The sequence below is a fragment of the Sapajus apella genome, unplaced genomic scaffold, assembly GCF_009761245.1.
Source record: "Sapajus apella isolate SASKATOON/1434 unplaced genomic scaffold, GSC_monkey_1.0 scaffold7, whole genome shotgun sequence".
Lineage (NCBI taxonomy): Eukaryota > Metazoa > Chordata > Mammalia > Primates > Cebidae > Sapajus > Sapajus apella.
The window spans coordinates 6793751-6811172 of record NW_022436947.1 but is presented as its reverse complement, the minus strand read 5'-3'; the positions used below and the strand labels follow the sequence as shown (position 1 = coordinate 6811172).

Sequence of the window (17422 nt, the reverse complement as noted above, 5' to 3'; positions counted from 1 at the left end):
TTGAGATGGAGTTTCGCTCTTGTCACCCAGGCTGGAGTGCAATGGCGCGATCTCGGCTCACTGCAACCTCCGCCTCCTAGGTTCAGGCAATTCTCCTGCCTCAACCTCCTGAGTAGCTGGGATTACAAGCATGCGCCACCATGCCCAGGTGATTTTTTTTGTATTTTTAGTAGAGACGGGGTTTCACCATGTTGACCAGGATGGTCTCGATCTCTTGACCTCGTGATCCACCTGCCTTGGCCTCCCAAAGAGCTGGGATTACAGGTGTGAGCCACCGCGCCCGGCCCCCATATGGAATTTTATGCCTTTTGCTTGTCTTCGAAGAAGGCCCCAGGTAACAGGCATGACCTCATGGCTGATCCAGAGATGTAGAAAAGCAAATTGAGACTTTGTTTGATTAGTTTGGGAAGCAGTTATTAAGGATTGATTCTCCCTGTTGTGGTTAAAGCTGTCTCCCAAGAAAGAAGCCAAAGGAATATTAAGCCAAGAATCTGAAGGGTAAAGCCAAACCACTGGGAAGGGCTTTCTACTGCAAACTACAATGTGATTGAATTAGAAAGGAACATTCAAATCATGTCATGTTGTCACCTCAAATTCAACAAGTCTAAAATTGAACTCATCTTTCCCCAAAAGCAGCTCCTTAACTGAACTTTCCTAATAACAGGAAGATACTGCAGTGTAGAATGCTTTGTCATGACATACCTATTATTTCATTTGATTGTCACACACAAGAATATTTAACTCAGGTTAATCAAAGGGCTGTAAATTAGTAAGAGACCAGTTCTAAAACCCAAGTTTTCTGAATCATGATCATCCATTATCAACTATATCCCACTGCCCCCTCTATATTTGTAGAACAAACTAGCCCATTTTATAGAATTAGTGACACTTTATTTGTATTGGCTTTTGAGGATTGCACATAAGCAGATTTTTGTAAATATGAAGTCAGATTTTTTCAAGTAGCAAAGAAGAAACCAACCAACCTTTGGAATCGTTAATCCTGTTTTTTGTGAGATACTTCAGTGAAAAACATTCGTAACATTCTTATTATTGAAGTCAAAAGATGACACAGATGAAAGAAAGTACTGAGTCTAAGCCTAATAATGCCTAATTTATAACTCCAACATGAGCAAACCATCTTCAGTTATATTAGGTTCATGTATGGTATAAGTGGTATAGTTCTACTGTTTTATTTTAATTTGCAAATTATTTTGGCTTTGCAATGATACAAGAATCATAAACATGTTCTAGAGAAGTGCCATACAACAGTGCGCCTATAGTTAACAATACTGTATTGTACACTTTAAAATATGCCACAGGGTGGGTTTCATGTTAAGTGTTCTTACCACAATTTAAAAAAGAATTATTAGTATGAAATGTTTACATATCTGGATTTCTATTTTGTAGACATGTAAGTAACATTGTAACAAAAACACTGCAACTCTCTAATACAAAAAGCAGCTTGCTGCACAATGCAGCCCCATATCCACACCAACCTACTGACCCTTCAAGCCAGCACCCATGCTTTCTTGGCACTCTGTATCTCATCAAAGGTGTCAAAATAGCTATTTCCTCTTGAGTATGAGCTTCTGCAGTTCCCCAGCTCCAATTCTTTATTTGGAAATAAGTCTTAAGAGAAACATATCTAGCATAGTGATATTGATTTGTAATCTCCTCAAATAGGCATTCACTTTAGATGACTACAAAAGCTAAGTAGAGTTCAAGAGCTCAAGACTAGCCTAAGCAACATAGTGAAACCCCATATCTTGAAAAGTATAAAAGTTAGCTGGGTGTGGTGGTGTGTGCACCTGTAGTCCCAGCTACTCAGGAGGCTGAGGTGGGAGAATTGCTTGAGCTTAGGAGGTCAAGGCTGCGTGAGCTGTGATCACACCACTGCACTCTGGCCTGGGTGACAAAGTGAGACTCTGTCTCAAAAAAAGTGCCAAATAAGGTATACACATGTGAAGTCCTCTGTGTCTCTTCTGTCTGCCTCAGCCTATAGACATCTATCTAAATAAACAGCTGTGGGCCATTGTGTTGTGCCCAGCATGTGGGTGGTATGATACTAAAGCATGTTTTAGAGCAGAAGAGGGGGGCTTTAAAGGGAGCTGCCACCCCTTCAAAATGCACTGACTCCGAAGCTTCCTACCCATTGTCAATAACACCTTCTCTCTCCAGTGAAAAGGAACTGGGGAGAAAAACAAAATCCAAGCAAAGAAGATATTCTACTCCCAATTTTAATAATAGTTATTATTTAATATATTTATTTTTAATAATTAGTATATTTTCTGTAATTAAATTTAATAATTTTGGCTTATTAACACCAAAGTCCTGGTTTGGTAGTGTAACTTGATTCTTTTCTGATCTTCATGACAGTGTCTACACAAGTAACTCATGCAACATGCTAGATCTTTTTAAGTAAGCATTTTGATTATTTTTGGTTCAATACTTTGGGTCTCTTCTTCTAAATCTTACATACTGATAATCACCTTTGTAAAGAAATGCTAACCCAAGGCAGGGCGCAGAGGCTTACACCTGTAATCCCAGCATTTTGGGAGGCCGAGGTGGGTGGATCACGAGGTCAGAAGTTCAAGACCAGCCTGGCCAGCATGGTGAAACCCCCATCTCTACGAAAAATACAAAAAGCAGCTGGGCATGCTGGCGTGCACCTGTAATCCCAGCTGCTTGGGAGGTTGAGGTAGGAGAATCGTTTGACCCTGGGAGGAGTAGGTTGCAGTGAGCCGAGATCACTACCCTCCAACCTGGGTGACAGAGCAAGACTCTATCTCCAAAAAGAAAAGAAATGCTAACCCGTAATTTCCAAAGGCAACTTGCTTTTGTGCAGAATGTTTTAGTTGTTATTTGATCATTGCAAATTATCTTCTGTAGCTATTGGATTAATGCTTTTCAAATAGCTAAAAGTCTGAAAACTAGTTCACGAGGTCTCTAAACTTAAGGAACAGAACCATCCTTTTAGAATAATGTGATTCATTAAGCAGTCAAATTCAGAAAAGGGCTCAGGGCTGTTCCTGCCAAGAAGTTGGTGATGACGTTTGGCAGGTGGCATACTCAAGATGTTTGTCTTTGTAATGTTGCAGAATTGCCTACCAGAGGAACGACGATGATGAAGAGGAGGCCGCCCGGGAACGGCGCCGCCGAGCCCGGCAGGAACGGCTGCGGCAGAAGCAGGAGGAAGAATCCTTGGGACAGGTGACCGACCAGGTGGAGGTGAATGCCCAGAACAGGTACTGTCCTCTTTGCGATAGGGAATTTCTAACTTGTGTCTCAGCCTGTCTGTTGAGTGGAATTTGTCAAGCAAAGCATTCCTTTCTCAGCCCAACTCAACCTTTTTCGGTCAATCTAACTTGTTTAATTATTTTGCGGTGTTTTAGGCAACGAATCTGATTGGATAGGCAATCTGGTTTAGACATTAGGACATACTGTTCTCTCTCCACCCCATTCCCATCTCATAAACATACCCCAGTTGAAGGCTTTTATTTCATCTTACAATCTAATATTTGCTTAATTTAATAAGTATGTGGCCTATATCTTTACATATATATGTTTGTTTAATTTTTTTGTAATTTCAATAGTTTGGGGGGAACACGTGGGGTTTTGGTTACATAGATAATAATAGTGATTTCTGATATTTTAGTGCACTCATCACCCAAGCAGTGTACACCATCCCCACTGTGTAGTATTTTATCCCTCACGCCCCCCTACCTTTCTCCCTGAGTCCCCAGAGTCCATTTTATTGTTTTTATACCTTTGCATCCCCATAACTTAGCTCCTACTTATAAGTGAGAACATACGATGTTTGGTTTTGGTTTTCCATTCCTGAGTTACTTCATCTAAATAATGGTCTCCAACTCTATCCAGGTTTCTGTGAATTCCTTTATTTTGCTCCTTTTTATGGCTGAATAATATTCCATGTTGTGTGTGTGTATACATTTTACATGCATTGTTACGCAGTTTGTGTGTGTGTATGTATATATAATGTATATATGTATATATATACATACACACAACATGGAATATAGATATAGATATATATCACATTTTCTTTACGCACTTGTTGGTTGATGGGCATTTAGGGTGCTTCCATATTTTTGCAATTGCAAATTCTGCTTCTATAAACATGTCTGTGCAAGTATCTTTTTCATATAATGACTTCTTTTCCTCTGGGTAGATACCCAGTAGTGGGATTGCTGGATCAAATGTAAGTTCTACTTTTACTTCTCTAAGGAATCTACATTGTTTTCTGGTGGGTTATATCTTTAAATAAGGAGAAGTATTTACATTTATTCTATAGGATATTGCTATCTGTTTGGAACTGAAGATGTGTTAGTTTAATAGAGTCCTCCATGCCCACCATTAACAGATACCACATGAATTTTTTAAGTGGGCATGAATTGCAGATGTCTTTTTTCTAACATGCAGCCCGAATCAATAGTCTCTGATCACCATAATATTCAACAAGATACAAAATTCTGGTTAATTTAATGTGATTATTCAAACACACTTAATGAGTTTGCTGTTACATTTTTTCTCACTCTGGCCCTGGTCGAAATCAGGGTTGTTGAGAATGACTAATAGGCTCAACTTCTTTAAAAAGGGCTTTTGCAGCAGAAATAAGGTTACACAGTTCATTATGCTAATGGTTAGTATATGTCATTTATATTGTCATTTATATGCCCCAAGGTCTAAAAAAGATGAGGATATATTTGAGGAGGAAAATGGAGAAAATAATTTCAATTTAAAACCATGGACTGATTATAATGGATACACTATATAAGATCTCACATGTGGTTTTGGTTTTAGATTGTTTTATTTTGTTTAATTCAGTCTATTTAGAAAATGCTGAAGGGAATGGGGCCTGGCCTCCTTAACCCAAGTATGAGAGGCTGTATTAGAAGGTTTCTGAAAGCAGTCTTGAAAATGTTGGCAGGCAGCACAGATATTGGTGACCTTTTCCCTTGGAAAGTAGCTCTAACTGGGGAGTAAGTAGAGCAAAGGGGAAATAGGTACGATCTCTAGGGTTCACTAACTGACTTTGACTCCAACTTGACCTTTCACTAACTGATGTCTTCACTTAAATGGAAATAAAAATTATACCTTTCTCCCAAAAATTCTGCTAAACTTAAGCTATGTAACACTGCATGTAAAATGCAGAGTGTCTTACACATAGTAAGCACTCAATAAATTTTCACTGTTACCAGATGCTTAACACTGGGGGGCAACATAGTCATTCCCTACCTTTTCTATTTTCAAGCTGAGAGAGAAAGAATATAAAGAGTTTTAAAAATGGCATTTTGATGCCTTTCCTGAACCTTGGTTATTAATGGGTGGTCAACGGTCAACAGGGGCTTAGAAAGTTACCGGTGGTCCGTAGTTTTCTTGCTTTTAAAATCTTGCTTCTCCTTGTCCTTCTCTTCTCATATTTGGCTATTATTCATTATTTCATGGTATTGATTGAATTCAAATTCTTTTTTTTTTTTTTTTTTTTTTTTTTTTTTAAGCATAAGAAGACTTTAATCTGGCTAGCACTTTGGAATTTTGGTGCCTTTTAAAAATTATTAGAATTCAGTTGATCCAAATGCCCTCTCTATAGACTTCCCCTTAAATTATAAATTTTTTGCATTTGTAGGGACATTTAATCCTCACATGTCTAATTCACGGAGGCAGTATCCTGTAGCAAAAGTAAAAGCCAAGAAAGTTTTAAAGCTAGTTTTTACTCTGCCATTTTTTATCGTTAAATATGAAATGTGTTTTTCCAAAATTAAGTGAACTTGAACTTCAAAAGGGCCAAGTTTGGTCTGAACTATGAAATTTGATGGAGTTTCTAAACACTGCAAGACAAATTCTTCCAACTCTGGTCACAGTTCTGGTATCACATGACTGGGTGTTTCCTACAAGTAGGAACCAACACCCCCGACTTGGACAGTGTCCAGCGTCCTGCAACAGCGAGGGAGGTGATGGACAACAGTTTAATTTTTAGAGATTTTCTTTTCTTTGTAAAATAAATGTCAAATGTACCTGCCCTTTGTCCACTGTAGAAAAGATAGACAAGAAGCCCTTTATTCATGGAAATCTTGACAAAGAAGGTAGACTGTGTAAACATTCATTGGGGTAATACTGGCTGCTATAAAGATTAGTGCCCCCCAATTTTAAGTTTAGTGCAGTAACACTTACATTATGCATATTTCTGTCTAGTAGGTGGAACCAGCTGCCTGTCTTCTTTTGTCTTGTGACTCTCAAAACCTAGGGCTTGGCTCTCACTGATCTACCAGCAGACAGAGAGAAGACAGAGAATGCACCTCTGTTTGTTCATTGCCTTGGCTGGACATTTCTGTTTACAATTCATTGGAAGTTATTGGTCGCATGGCCCCAACTAGGTACAAAGAAAGGAGAAGGTGGAAATTTAATCCTTGAGTGGTAATCACTACCCCTGACTATGGGAGGAGGAACAGGAATTGTAAGGGACACTTAGATGTCTCTTCCCTTGGGGTCATTGGCATGAGTGTGGAATCTCAACACTGTCATGTACATTTTCTTCCTCTCAAAGTGCCTTGGGACCCTCCAATCCAGATCAGGAATTCTAGATGACCGAATGACATGTGAGAATACTACCTGACACCAAACGAATTCACTTATTATTTCAGTTTGGTCCTTAAGTTTGAATTCCCCAAGAAGCAGTCCAGAAACAAAGATCTGACTGCTAGTATTTATTTGTAAGGTGATCCTAGGAAACGCTGGTGGGGCTGTGGGAAGGTGAGACACAAAAGGGAAGTCCACCAAATAAAGTTTGTATTACCAAGCATGTCACCACTGTGGGTGTCTGGAGCTTCACTCCACTGGGAAACTCTGAGATCCAGTGTGGAACACACACCTCGGAATTATCCAACTCAAAAAGTGAGGGGTGCTGAGGTATTGAAACACTAGGGCTTGTCTATTTTTGTTTGAAAGCTGCTTCCAGGGGACATTTCATACCCAAGCCACGTCTGGCATGTTGAGTAGACTCCAGTGCCCAGAGAAAGGCTAGCACATGCTGTCAGCTGAAAGCCAGGCAGGCATGTACTAAAATGGTAATGGGCTGGGGATATGGACGAGCTTGGCACCTGCTGTAGTCCTGGGTGGCACAGGCCGTATGGATGCTGCTGACTGATGAATGAACAAGCTGTCTTTGGTGGTGTTCTTTCTGTCGTACAGTGTGCCCAACGAGGAGGCCAAGACAACCACCGCAAACACTCAAGTGGAAGGGGATGATGAGGCCGCATTCCTGGAGCGCCTGGCTCGGCGAGAGGAAAGACGCCAAAAACGCCTTCAGGAGGCTCTGGAGCGGCAGAAGGAGTTTGACCCAACAATAACAGATGCAAGTCTGTCGCTCCCAAGCAGAAGAATGCAAAATGACACAGCAGAAAATGAAACCGCAGAGAAGGAAGAAAAAAGTGAAAGTCGCCAAGAAAGATACGAGATAGAGGAATCAGAAACAATCACCAAGTCCTACCAGAAGAATGATTGGAGGGATGCTGATGAAAACAAGAAGAACGACAAGGAAAAGGAGGAGGAGGAGGAAGAGAAATCAAAGCGAGGGAGCACTGGAGAAAATCAGGTAGAGGTGATGGTAGAAGAGAAAACAACTGAAAGCCAGGAGGAAACGGTGGTAATGGCATTAAAAAATGGGCAGGTCAGTTCAGAAGAGCCTCAGCCAGAGGAGGAGAGGGAACAAGGTTCAGATGAGAGTCCCCGTCATGAAAAGGTAGAAGAGGAAGACAGGGAAAGAGCTGAGGCAGAGACGGTAAGGTTGGAAGCAGAAGAAAGAGAAAGAATTAAAGCTGAGCAAGACAAAAAGATAGCAGATGAACGTGCAAGAATTGAAGCAGAAGAAAAAGCAGCTGCCCAAGAAAGAGAAAGGAGAGAAGAGGAGAGGGAAAGGATGAGAGAGGAAGAGAAAAGGGCAGCAGAGGAGAGGCAGAGGGTAAAGGAGGAAGAGAAAAGGGCAGCAGAGGAGAGGCAGAGGATAAAGGAGGAAGAGAAAAGGGCAGCAGAGGAGAGGCAGAGGGCCAGGGCAGAGGAGGAAGAGAAAGCTAAGATAGAAGAGCAGAAACGTAACAAGCAGCTAGAAGAGAAAAAAAATGCCACACAAGAGACAAAGATAAAAGGGGAAAAGGTAAAAGTGAAAATAGAAGGGAAATGGGTAAATGAAAAGAAAGTGCAAGAAGATAAACTTCAGACAGCTGTCCCAAAGAAACAGGTACAGTAAACATTTTGCACCATATGTGTGATGCCTGTGACTTGTGAGAAATGTAATGCACATCCAATTTGGGACTGAGGCCACATGCATATAGCGCACGTGCTTGGTCATTTGGCAAGCTATTCATTTTTTCAGGCCATAGCAATACGCAAGCATGCAGCAATTGATTGATGGCTGAATAGTCAATCAACCAAATTTACTGGGACAGCCAGTAAATTTGGCTGTCAAAAGACAGAGAGAAATTCATTGCTCTGTGCTTGACTTTTATGAATTCCAAAAAGAAAAAAATTAATCTAAAGACGATAAATGTGGTGGTGCTGTGTTGGTTTCTGATTCTACGCCTGCATCTAAAATCATTCTTTTAAATATCTTTCCTCTATCCATAGGTCTGCATGAGGCAAGAGGCCCGTGACTCCTTACCTCACTCATGGGCTTGACATTGAATAAAAAAATATAAAAGCTGGGGTGGGAAATAGACATGAAGTATAATGGTCAGACATTTCATCTTAAGAAGGCAAAACAAACCCCTGGAAATTAACTGGTAATAAAGAAGGGAAAGGAAGTGGATGGAACCTTTCCTTAAAAAAAAAAAAGTCAAAACCCTGATTTGCCAACATGTAGACCTCAGCTTAATGCAGACTTGCAGAAAGCCATTAATTTAGGGTAGTATCAATTTATAACTGACTGGTAATTAAGAGCATACATATTGTTCTTTATTACCTGGGTGACATAAATTCACGTGGCTTGAGGAAGGGTGGAAATAGTAGGGGGGAAATGTTTGTAAGCTTTGAGAAAGATGTTTTTACTGTCTGCAAGGCTGCATTAGAAGCACTGTACCTAATAAACACCACACCACCACCATCCCTAAAAAAAAGAAAAAAAGAGATGCTTGCACATTCACCTCTCCAGAGCAAATTCTCTGTCACTAAGTCTGCAATGCACTGAAGTTGTCTTTTAACTCCTGCTTCTATACAAGAGGCTCGTCAACACAGCTATAGTTGAGATCATGAGCAGCGTGCACCAAATCACACATGAGGTTTGTAAACATACACAAGGAGTGCCACACCATGCTAGATTTCAGTGAGCACAATGGCAGGCACACAAGATGTTGGGGTGGGAAGAAAGTATCCCACCTTGCTGTTTAGAACCACTGTGCTGTGAGCGCTGAGACAGAAGAGAAGCCATCCCACGCACTTGCAAGGCGATCCGAGCACCCTCTCACTCTTGTCAATTAGAAAGGTTTTCTTTTACTTGTATGACCTTACCATTCTTGAAAATAAAAAGGGAGAAGAAAAGGGAGCTAAAAGAGAAAAGTTTCAAGAAGACAAGCCTACCTTCAAAAAAGAAGAGGTAACTGTGATTGAGAAGTAATTATCCTAAAGCAATAGAAAAAGCAGGCAGTATTCCATGACATCTCAGGTCTGACAGTCTCAAAATTGTAACCTCTTATCCAGTGTATTTCAAGCCATGACTCACAATCCATTGAATAGTGAGATCCAGTTAGAATGTCTCAAAATTAAGTCAATGTATCAGTCAGCATTTGTTTAAAAAATGAAATGGACATAAGGCATCAGAGGGCATTGTAGGTAGTAAGTATTGCATTATCATGTAAATTGTCTCTTTTTCTGTGGGACGCCATCAGAAAGGCTTGAAAAACACTGCTGGAATCAATTTATCCTGCTTTCTGTTCTTCTGAATGCTAATTTTTTTTTTCCTTGAGCCATTCTACTTTCATTTCAATCATGAAATAATTCCAACTGGCCTTGATTAATGCTTTAACTTTTCAAAGGAAAAACACCCACACACATCTCAGTAGAAAATTGGTGAACTGAAGGTGATATTTGGTTTTCAAAAGGGAAGTTTGGCCAAATGTTCTGCATTGCATTTCTGAGGCACACATGGGAGTGGGTGCCAGGGTGTTTGACTGTAGGTAAGTGAACAAGGAGCTATACGGAGAGAATGGCATGGGGTTTGACAGTAATCAGAGTGCCACATCGGAACACCTGATTGCAAGTCGACTCTCATGCTGTGTTTACCTCAAATAATCTTAAAATTTTTGACTATACTAAAATTTTGAATAAATTCACAATACTTATTAGAACGTGGTGAAACTGAATCATCAGAAGTAGGAAGACCCAAAGTTCTTCGCCTCTGAGACTGGTGAAGTGCTTTGTAGCCAGAAAGCTCCAACCCCATTAGGCTGTTGCTACATTTCTCTGCCTATCATGGCATCTACTAAGAAAACTCAAAATCTTTTTTTTTTTTTTTTTTTTTTTTGAGACAGAGTCTTGCTCTGTTGCCAGGCTGGAGTGCAGTGGCGCAATCTTGGCTCACTGCAATCTTTGCTTCCCAGGTTCAAGTGATTCTCCTGCCTCAGCCTCCCAAGTAGCTGGGATTACAGGCATGTACCACATCCAGCTAATTTTTGTATTTTTTAGTAGAGTTGGGGTTTCACCATGCTGGCCAGGATGGTCTCTATCTCCTGACCTGTGACCTGCCTGCCTCAGCTTCCCAAAGTGCTGAGATTACAGGCGTGAGCCACCATGCCTGGCCAGAAAACTCAAAATCTTAAACAGAGAAATCCGTATTTAGAAAACAGATGACCAGATTAAATAGGGGGTAGGTTATTTTCTTAACTATGTTTTGTAAATTTCACATGAAAAATGAAAACCCGTAGTTCATGTTATATACTACATTTCTGTTAAGATGTATGTTCCTCTCTGTTTCTAATAGAAGTTGTGGTGGTTTGGAAGGGAAAATTGAATATGAGCACAGACCATGTAAAGGAAGGAGAAAGTGTAAATGCTAATAACAGGAAAACTGAATTTAGCTCTCATGGGGTATTCAAGGAAATCATTGAACATGCTGGGAAACACTTTACACTTTGTGAACAAATACCTACAAATTCATTTACAAAAAGTGAGAAATGAAAGTTACCTTGGAACTAAACTCAAACCGAAATATGTCCCACATGGGTTCTCGAAGTGTTTCTTGGTAAATGTCTTTATAGAAAGTGGGCATGATTCAGTAATTAAACGTGTGGGGGAAGAGAGGCTGTGGAAAACACTGGATTCTATATTTATAATTTCATTCAATTCACTAAAATGGGATTTGTTTGTCCTGACCAAACTTTCTATACCTATGTATAGTGTCTGAGAATTAAAAGGGCCCATCAGTTGCCACTGGGATGATCCTTTTGCCTCTTTTCAGATAAGGCCCTAGTTCAACAGCGTCCTTGGTGTCCATCAGATACTCCCAGGAATGACTGAGCCCTGCCCGTTTCCCAAGTTGCCCTTCAGCACATTCCAGCCAGTTCCAAAAACTTTGACCTGTTTTTGACACAACACCAGATAAGCCACTCAAACCAGGATTAAAAGAAAAGAAAACCCAAATCGATATTCCTATTTTAACACCGTGTAAATAATCTACTGGTCGAAAGACTAGGTTTTCCCCTTTCCAGCTGTTTCTTTATGTAGTCAGCCTAAATCACGTTTACATGATTCAGCCATTTTAAACAACCTCTTCCATTTTTTTTTCCTTTTTGTTCAAAAAAGAAAGAAAGAGAACAACTAACTAAAACCTTTCCTGTCAAGGATTTGTGCACCATAGGATAGAGCAACACAAGTAAACACAAATATCACATGAGCCTTCTTAGAGAAAACATTTCCAGAAATCACTCCGATGTCTTAGAAAACACACACACAAAATCTTTCTCCACTGCAGTTTAACTGTGGCAGTGAGTCACAAATGATCACCAACATTGAAACTTAATTTAGCTTTCTTTCTTTCCTCTCCAGTTATAAAAAGTCTCTTTTTAGTTCTTCATGCAGGAGCTGTTTTATTTGTTTTCTGGCCTCTAACAGAAAAACAGTTTCTAGCAGAGATGCTCCTGAGGTATTGGAAAGTGATGTTCATGTCATGCGGACCAATCCTTCCCAAACATAAGTGTGCATGCAAATCACCTGGGAGTCTTGTGAAATGCAGAATCTGATTCCATGAGGTTCATGGACCAAACTTTCAATAGCAAGGAGTCTAGAAGACGTCCATGTTATAGAAATTGAACCCAGGAAAGGATCTGGGGCTTATGAAGCACGTTAAATCCAGCCTGAGAAACCCTAGCTGCACCCGGCGCTTGTTGCTACTCTGGAACCAAATAATGCGAAACATGCTTGAGACACATCTCAGTCCTTGGTCGCTTAACTTTCTGAATGTGTCTGGCACAAGGACCTGTCATTTGAATTCCCATCCCCCACCCCATTCCCATGTGTTATTGTACTGGATATCCCAAGTATCTAGAGTTTAACTCAAATGAGCACATTTGGCCAGAGCCTTTCTTATGAGTATGCTAATGTTATCTGTGTATCATGCACACAAACTTTCAGGATACCTGGCTACCTGTGAATCCTTCAGCACAGACATTCTCCATGGTACCATTCTAACCTGTAAGATCTAATGCCTTTCCCAGGGGGCTCAGAATCCCATGAGTTTACGTTAAATCTGCCATAACATCCAAAAATAAATGTAAAGGCTCTATGGAATTACTTTATTCATTTCCCAGAAAGAGAAAATAATTTTCAGTTGAACTCAAATCATCATTATTACGTTGACAATGTTTCTCAGAAGGTTTTCCGAAAAGAACATAAGTCTACCATCCACAATAGCCTTTGCCAATAAAGGCATAGCATGAAAAAAGGTAATTTTTCTTCCGTTAGACATACACTGTTTTACAAATCTACTTTAAACACTTTGGGGACCAGTAAATCAGATATAATAAATTTGGGGAGAATGGAAATTTTTCTGACTGCAAAATAGGAGAAAGCTAAAGGGAAGGTCTGCATACGTAGCACTCCACAGGCCGTGAGATCCTACTCAGAATTTGTCTCATGGTTATCTCTAAAATAGGTTTCCCTCACATTTGTAGCCACAGATACTTCTTAACCAAACATCAACTCCAGTCCATGGTTTCTGGGGCTAAGTCTAACAGTGTAGGCCAAAATGAGAATATATTTTGCTTCATCCTTCCTGTCCAATGAATACTGATGCATTTATTCTTGGGCAAGGACAGCCATCAGGGAGCCACAGTGAGGCTGTCATTCAGGCCATGAGCTTGCTCCTTTTTTCTGTAGCCTCTCATGACCCATGAGGAGCCGAGAGGGAAATGACAGGATGAAAAATTCAGAAGGAATCATCTGGTCCAAACACATCTTTTTACATATGTGGGACCAGCATCCCAGAGCAGTCAGGTGATTTGGCCAAGTTACATAACTAGTTATCAGCTCTGGAGCCAAAAGTCACATTTCCTGATTTGCAGACAAAGCTCTTGGAGAGAATGGCAAGGCCCAGCCCTCCTTTTCCGTGTGTCTGAGGGACATCCTAGGTATATACCCCAAGGTGAAAGATTGAAGTCTTAACTAATTAGGGCAGCATAGTAGCGAATTTCTAGTAATTAATCAGCTAATACCCAAAGAAGACAAACAAAGGGCTTAAAACTCATCAGTAAAGACCAAAAACCTGTGCTCTTCTTTGCAAAACATGCAGTTTAGGTCAAGCATAGTGGCCCACGCCTATAATCCTAGCACTTTGGGAGGCCAAACCTGGCAGATCACTTGAGGTCAGGAGTTCGCGACCAGCTTGGCCAACATAGTGAAACCTGGTCTCTACTAAAAATACAGAAATTAGCTGGGCGTGGTGGCTCATGCCTGTAATCCCAGCTATTCAGGAGGCTGAGGCAGGAGAATTGCTTGAACCTGGGAGGCAGAGGTTGCAGTGAGCCAAGATCGCACCATTGCAATCCATCCTGGGCAACAGAGCAAGACTCTGTCTCAAAAATAAGAAATGAAAAATACACTTTAGAAGTAAATCTTCAGAGACTATCTGAAGAATAAGTGGGAAGGAGTGAGTGATCAGGTCACGGTAGAATGTCCTAGGCAGCAGCACCTAAAGTCCCGAGTCCTGAGTCCTGAATCCTTATGGCCTTCCTTTCCTCTGTGGGTTTCTTTAGAATGCTCATGCATTGTAACTGTCTTGAAAAGAACCATTGTGAATGCACCTCACCTGTTTTCACACTCATCTTTTAAGAATGGATAAGATAATATGATTGAAGTAATTTGAACTCCTTTACCCCCTCCCCCACAAAAAGCTATGTAAATTCAGCTTACTTTTAAATACTCTTATTTACTGTAAGAAACACAAACCCACAAGATATGAAAGCTAACACCTGCCCACCATATATCACCTTCCCATGTCTCCCACAGCAATCATAAAACTACTTCCAGAGTACTAAATTTTTACTGACAATGGAAATCAAGGGAAACCCTGGAATTTCTCCTATTCCATTCTAACTTTAATGGTTTAGATGACTACAAACATGGTCTCACAGATCCCAAATATGCCATTGAATCCTCCTACTAAAGGTAGCGTTATTAAGTGTCCCAACCTTGGGACCAAATTTACTTGTTGATTAAAATGCTGGTCTTTGCCAGAAATGGCTTGGAAGATCTAGCTAAACTGGTAGGTTTCCTCTTCTTTCTTTCACATTTGTGTCTTTCTCACAGATTCTCTCTCCATCCAAGAAGAAACCTGTCCAGGCAACCTGGCCATTCTTCATCAAAGCCAGCCTACTAATTGCTCTTCCCAGGGGGAACTGCAAACATCTACTTTTACATGAAGTTCCCAGAACTTAATGGTTTCCAAACAATAGTACTACCACTGCTCTTGAAAGTAAAAACCTCAGTGAGATCAGGAATGATCTTGCCTTCTTAAAATTGTGGTAAAGGTGTTTGTTCACAGGCTAAAGGACCATAGCTCATTCTCTAAGAATTTCCCCTGATTTCAACTCTACCACATCTGAGTGGTTTCTGAGTTTCCTGCCTTCCTAACAAGTCTGGGTCTTATTTGGCGATACCAACCAAAATCCTAATAAGATTTTCTTGTTCTGTTCCTTCCTGATATGTACTGTTGGTTAGAACAAAGATGAAAAGATTAAAAAGGACAAAGAACCCAAAGAAGAAGCTAAGAGCTTCCTGGATCGGAAGAAAGGATTTACAGAAGTTAAGTCACAGAATGGAGAATTCATGACCCACAAACTTAAACATACAGAGAATACTTTCAGGTAAGAAGTAGCAACTAGTTCATAGCAACTGTTCATATGCAAAAAAAAAAAAAGTCTTCTCATCCTTTGCCACCAGACAGAAACGTGCTAAACAGGCAGCATGCTTTTGTTGTGAGGTCATTTGTCATTGTCTTAGAGATGCTCACTCAGCAGGTCCGGTTCCCATATCACTAACAGAAGCCCCGCAGTCACCACTCAGACAGGGCTTAATCTGCTTTTCCCATTATTTTTAAAGGCAGATCATGTTTGGCATCCATGGTTTTTTTCACTGACCTCATGTGAGATGAGTGTATTAGAAAACATTATGACTGGGATTCATATCGTTCAATGATTCTCTCTATGGTCTGACCACCTTCATAAGAGACGCTTCTCAGTACCATTTTCAAGAATGCATTTTCTAAAGGTTGTATATAAATACTGCATAAGACTAAGATTGTTTTGTGGCCAAATACTTGGGAAACATTAGGTAAAGCTCAATTCATCAGATTTCTTTACCACAGGACTTTGAGAGTCCTTCATGTTCCTTTGCATTGGAAGTCTCTAAGAGGGTGTGAGAGGGTATGGACCTGCTGCTCTATTTCATACAGTTTGACAAAACTCTCTTGTAGAGCTTGAGCTTTCCCTTCAACATAATCCCCTACCCCATCACATTGAAAATCTCGGCAACATTATCAGACAGACTAGATGAGTATGTCCATGTAAATCCTCATTTCTAAATACAGTCAAATTCTCAGAGCTCTAACAATTTTGTAGAAGAACTTGAGGTGCAGACACTGAGCTGGCCACGTGATTCCTGTGCTCCTTTCCCACAAAACACTCCCTCCAACTACTGGGGCCAAATCCCAACGTCTGTTACCTCACTGGCCGCTGTGCCAGATGTGCCGAAGAAGAGTCTTGGGTCCCTGCCATGTGGATTTCCCTGGGCTTGTTCCTTGGCTGCAGCCTTGTCTATAGAGCCCGTTTTTCTGAGCACTTCAAATAAGAAAGTCACCAAGTAGATATGTGGGAGAAGTCTGACATGCTTCTTATACCAAAGCCTTCGTAATATTCAAAGCAGGTGGAGCTGCTGGGGATGGACATTTCAGGTGCATCCAAGAGGCTAAGATGGATAAATACAGTTGCCCAAAACAATTTTTCTATAGAAAAATTTGAACAGAAACTGACTCATATTTATCTAAAGGAGAACCTAAAGCAGACAGGTATACATAAACGCTATAAATAAAAAGATGAAGGTGTAAGAAAGGTGGAATCTATAACTATTACTTGGGATTGCCAAGAGAACAATGTTAAAATTACGTTTATTGAACATTCACAGAAAACCTACAAAGCAAGTGATTCAGGTTAGTAAGTTGAGTCTAAAACTTGCTGAAGTGCCTGAAGTTTAATATTTTAAAGCTCTGGAATAGTGTCAGGTCCATGAAAAGTGTTCAGTGAATGTTACCTAATATTGCTATTTTTTAATTAATAGTTTAAAATATGTCTTATAGGCATAAGGTTTTTTTAAGGTCTAAGTTCTGTTTTTGTTGAGAGGAATGTTTAAAAAATCTGTCAGTAGAAAAAGGCTGTTTAACAATTAGCAAACTTGCCAACAAGCTTCAGTCAAAGCTCAAATTAATAATTAACATGCCTATTGTGTAGAAATCCAAAGAGCTGGGTAATTTGAAGGGAGAAATAGTCACAGGAGATGGTGACAAGTTGAATGCTAAGAATCCTTAAATGTGACTGGCCTTAATTTTTCTATTTTGGGCAGGAAAAAAATACAGGAACAAGCTGCTACCATATTATTTATTTTAGTTTAGCCACCAATGTATGTGAGTTTTAGTTTCAAGTTCATGCTGATAGAAGCAGGGAAGTACAATTCTGCTCAATATACATATAAAATGAGGAGAGAGGAAGACAGTATCAGCCTTTATTTAGATAAGTTTAGTACCTATCAGCTTAACTGAAAACAAGCTGCATTCTTTTTTTTTTTTTTGGGGGCGGTTTTTCGTTGTTGTCACCAGGGCGGGAGTGAAAGGCGCGATCTCAGCTCACCGCAACCTCCGCCTCCCGGGTTC

At 40.3% G+C, this 17422-nt stretch overlaps 1 protein-coding gene across 12 annotated transcripts in view; it reads left to right on the top strand.

Annotated features, from left to right (window-relative positions):
• Positions 1 to 17422, top strand: part of CALD1 (caldesmon 1) — a 207728-nt gene that overhangs the window by 160055 nt on the left and 30251 nt on the right. For 9 of the 12 annotated variants that reach the window (XR_004268249.1, XR_004268247.1, XR_004268245.1 and 6 more), the window contains 4 exons: positions 3099 to 3245; positions 7210 to 8254; positions 9539 to 9604; positions 15220 to 15365. Coding sequence is in view for 6 of the 12 variants with exons in the window: in XM_032275937.1 (XP_032131828.1) it covers positions 3099 to 3245; positions 7210 to 8254; positions 9539 to 9604; positions 15220 to 15365 (1404 nt within the window). In the remaining 6 variants the exon portion in view is untranslated. The remainder of the gene's footprint in view (positions 1 to 3098; positions 3246 to 7209; positions 8255 to 9538; positions 9605 to 15219; positions 15366 to 17422) is intronic. The other 3 variants (XM_032275936.1, XM_032275935.1, XR_004268248.1) reach the window with 2 other exon arrangements.